This window comes from Acyrthosiphon pisum, unplaced genomic scaffold (genome assembly GCF_005508785.2).
Source record: "Acyrthosiphon pisum isolate AL4f unplaced genomic scaffold, pea_aphid_22Mar2018_4r6ur Scaffold_21856;HRSCAF=25093, whole genome shotgun sequence".
Classification (NCBI taxonomy): domain Eukaryota; kingdom Metazoa; phylum Arthropoda; class Insecta; order Hemiptera; family Aphididae; genus Acyrthosiphon; species Acyrthosiphon pisum.
In genome coordinates this window covers 13,027-14,931 of record NW_021771366.1, presented here as the reverse complement: position 1 = coordinate 14,931, position 1,905 = coordinate 13,027, and the positions used below count along the sequence as shown (strand labels likewise).

The following is a 1,905-nucleotide window of genomic DNA, read 5'->3' as shown; positions in this document are numbered from 1 at the left end:
TATATTTTGTTATGACCTTAAATTTAATATAAGTGAATGAAGTGATTATTATTTTTCACATTTTAGGAAATTATTTAGAAGCGTGTAAATTGATGTGTGAACATAATCCAGAATTTAAACAAGTATTTAATGGTGAAATAAAATATACAAGTCCTTTGCTTCAAAATGAACTGATTGGAATATGTGCAGAAAATGTTCGCAGTATGATTGTAACAGAAGTTACAAAAGCTGGTAGTTTTTCAGTTAGGTGTGTTGAAGCTAGGTAAATAAAAATATATTATTAAAAAAAATACATTTGTTATAATTACTTGTAAATGTTTAGTTACTGTGTCTCATTTCAAGTTTTTACATACGTTTTTAATTTTTTAGGTGCCATAAACAGGAGCAGATGTCACTTTGCATTAGATATGCAAACAAATTTGAAGTATTTGAACGGTTTCTAGGTTTTATTAATGTATCTGAAAGTCAAAATGCTGATTCGCTTGTGTCTGCTGTTTTATCATACTCAAAAGTACTAAAGATTGATGATATTCCAATTATTGCCCAATCGTATGATGGCGCAAATGTTATGTCAGGCTCCAAAAAAGGAGAACAGACTTTATTAAGAAAACATTATCCTGATGCCACTTACATTCATTGCATGGCTCAAAGGTTAAACCTCGTTGTTATTAATAACATGTAAAGGTACAATACAATTTAATTTGTTTTTTAATAATAAAAAAATTAATTTAAGTACCTAATATTTTTCAAGTTTTGGATATTATTTAATTAATGCTGTGGCTATATCCCCGACAGTCGGGTCTTTATTAAAGACCCGACAACTATGATAACAAATGCGCATGCGCGGAAAATATACATGATAACAATACAACAATGATAATGCCTGTGATAAATTCAGTTTTACTAGTCGTCACTCGTCACAATATTTACATATTCAATTTCAAAAATAAAAGGTTAAGGATTTGTCACTTAAAAATATGAAAATCAAAAAGTTTATACCACAGTCGTATGTATGTCTTCACTAAAAAATCTAAAAAAAAAAATGTACAATAATAAATCACAATAATAAGTCAGTCAAACACATTTTTACAATTTTGACAAAACCAATATTTGCCAACTCTCTTATTTTTTAAACCTGCACACTTCACATCATACCACTCAAGACATGAGTCACATAAAATTGATTTTTGTGATTTATATCTAAATTACACATCGGACATATCCAATTAATTTTTTTTTTTTTTAATTTAAACATTTTCATTGCTAAATTCCATGCAGTTTCTGTGCAATATGGTTTAATACTATTAATATTAACATCATCTTTAATTATTCCAGAGCAAATTTGGTTTGGTTGACATTTAATATCGGATTCGCATATTTTGTAGTTGTTTCTACGGACCTGATCAACAACATTTTTATTAGTTAACCATTCAATAATTATATTTTCTTTAGTTATGTAATGTTTCTTTGTAAAGGGTGTAGGTTTTGTTTTGTTAGATTTTGTTTTAACATGTTTTTTTGGTAAACCAATAGTTGTTAAAGTAGCTCCTTTTGGTCTACCACAAACTTTAACTTTTTGGGGTAACTCAATGCATGCCAGCTGAGATATATTTTCTTTGACTGAAATAATAATTAAAATTAATCAAGATTTATTAACTTACTATAATAATATTTATAATACTTACCAACAGGTTCATTAGCGTTTGGTAGCTCATTCGGTTCAAGCTCATCAGCACTAGGTATAATGATGGCATCATCATCATCATCATCATCAGTATCTTCTTTGCATGTTGTTAAAAATACTTTTTAAAGTATTTCAAATAGGTATTTAACTACTTCATTAAAAAGTATTTAAATATTTATTTAAATACCTTTGCTAATAATATTTAATACAAATACCAAATA

The 1,905-nt window shown here is 27.4% G+C and overlaps 1 protein-coding gene across 1 annotated transcript; it reads left to right on the top strand.

Annotated features, from left to right (window-relative positions):
* Positions 1–66: 66 nt before the first annotated feature.
* On the top strand, positions 67–682 carry LOC103307739 (the record flags this gene model as incomplete). Its single annotated transcript, XM_029492597.1, has 2 exons — positions 67–262; positions 370–682. Coding segments are annotated over 2 exons (509 nt in total), but the record flags the coding sequence as incomplete, so codon positions are not given.
* Between the last annotated feature and the right edge of the window lie 1,223 nt (positions 683–1,905).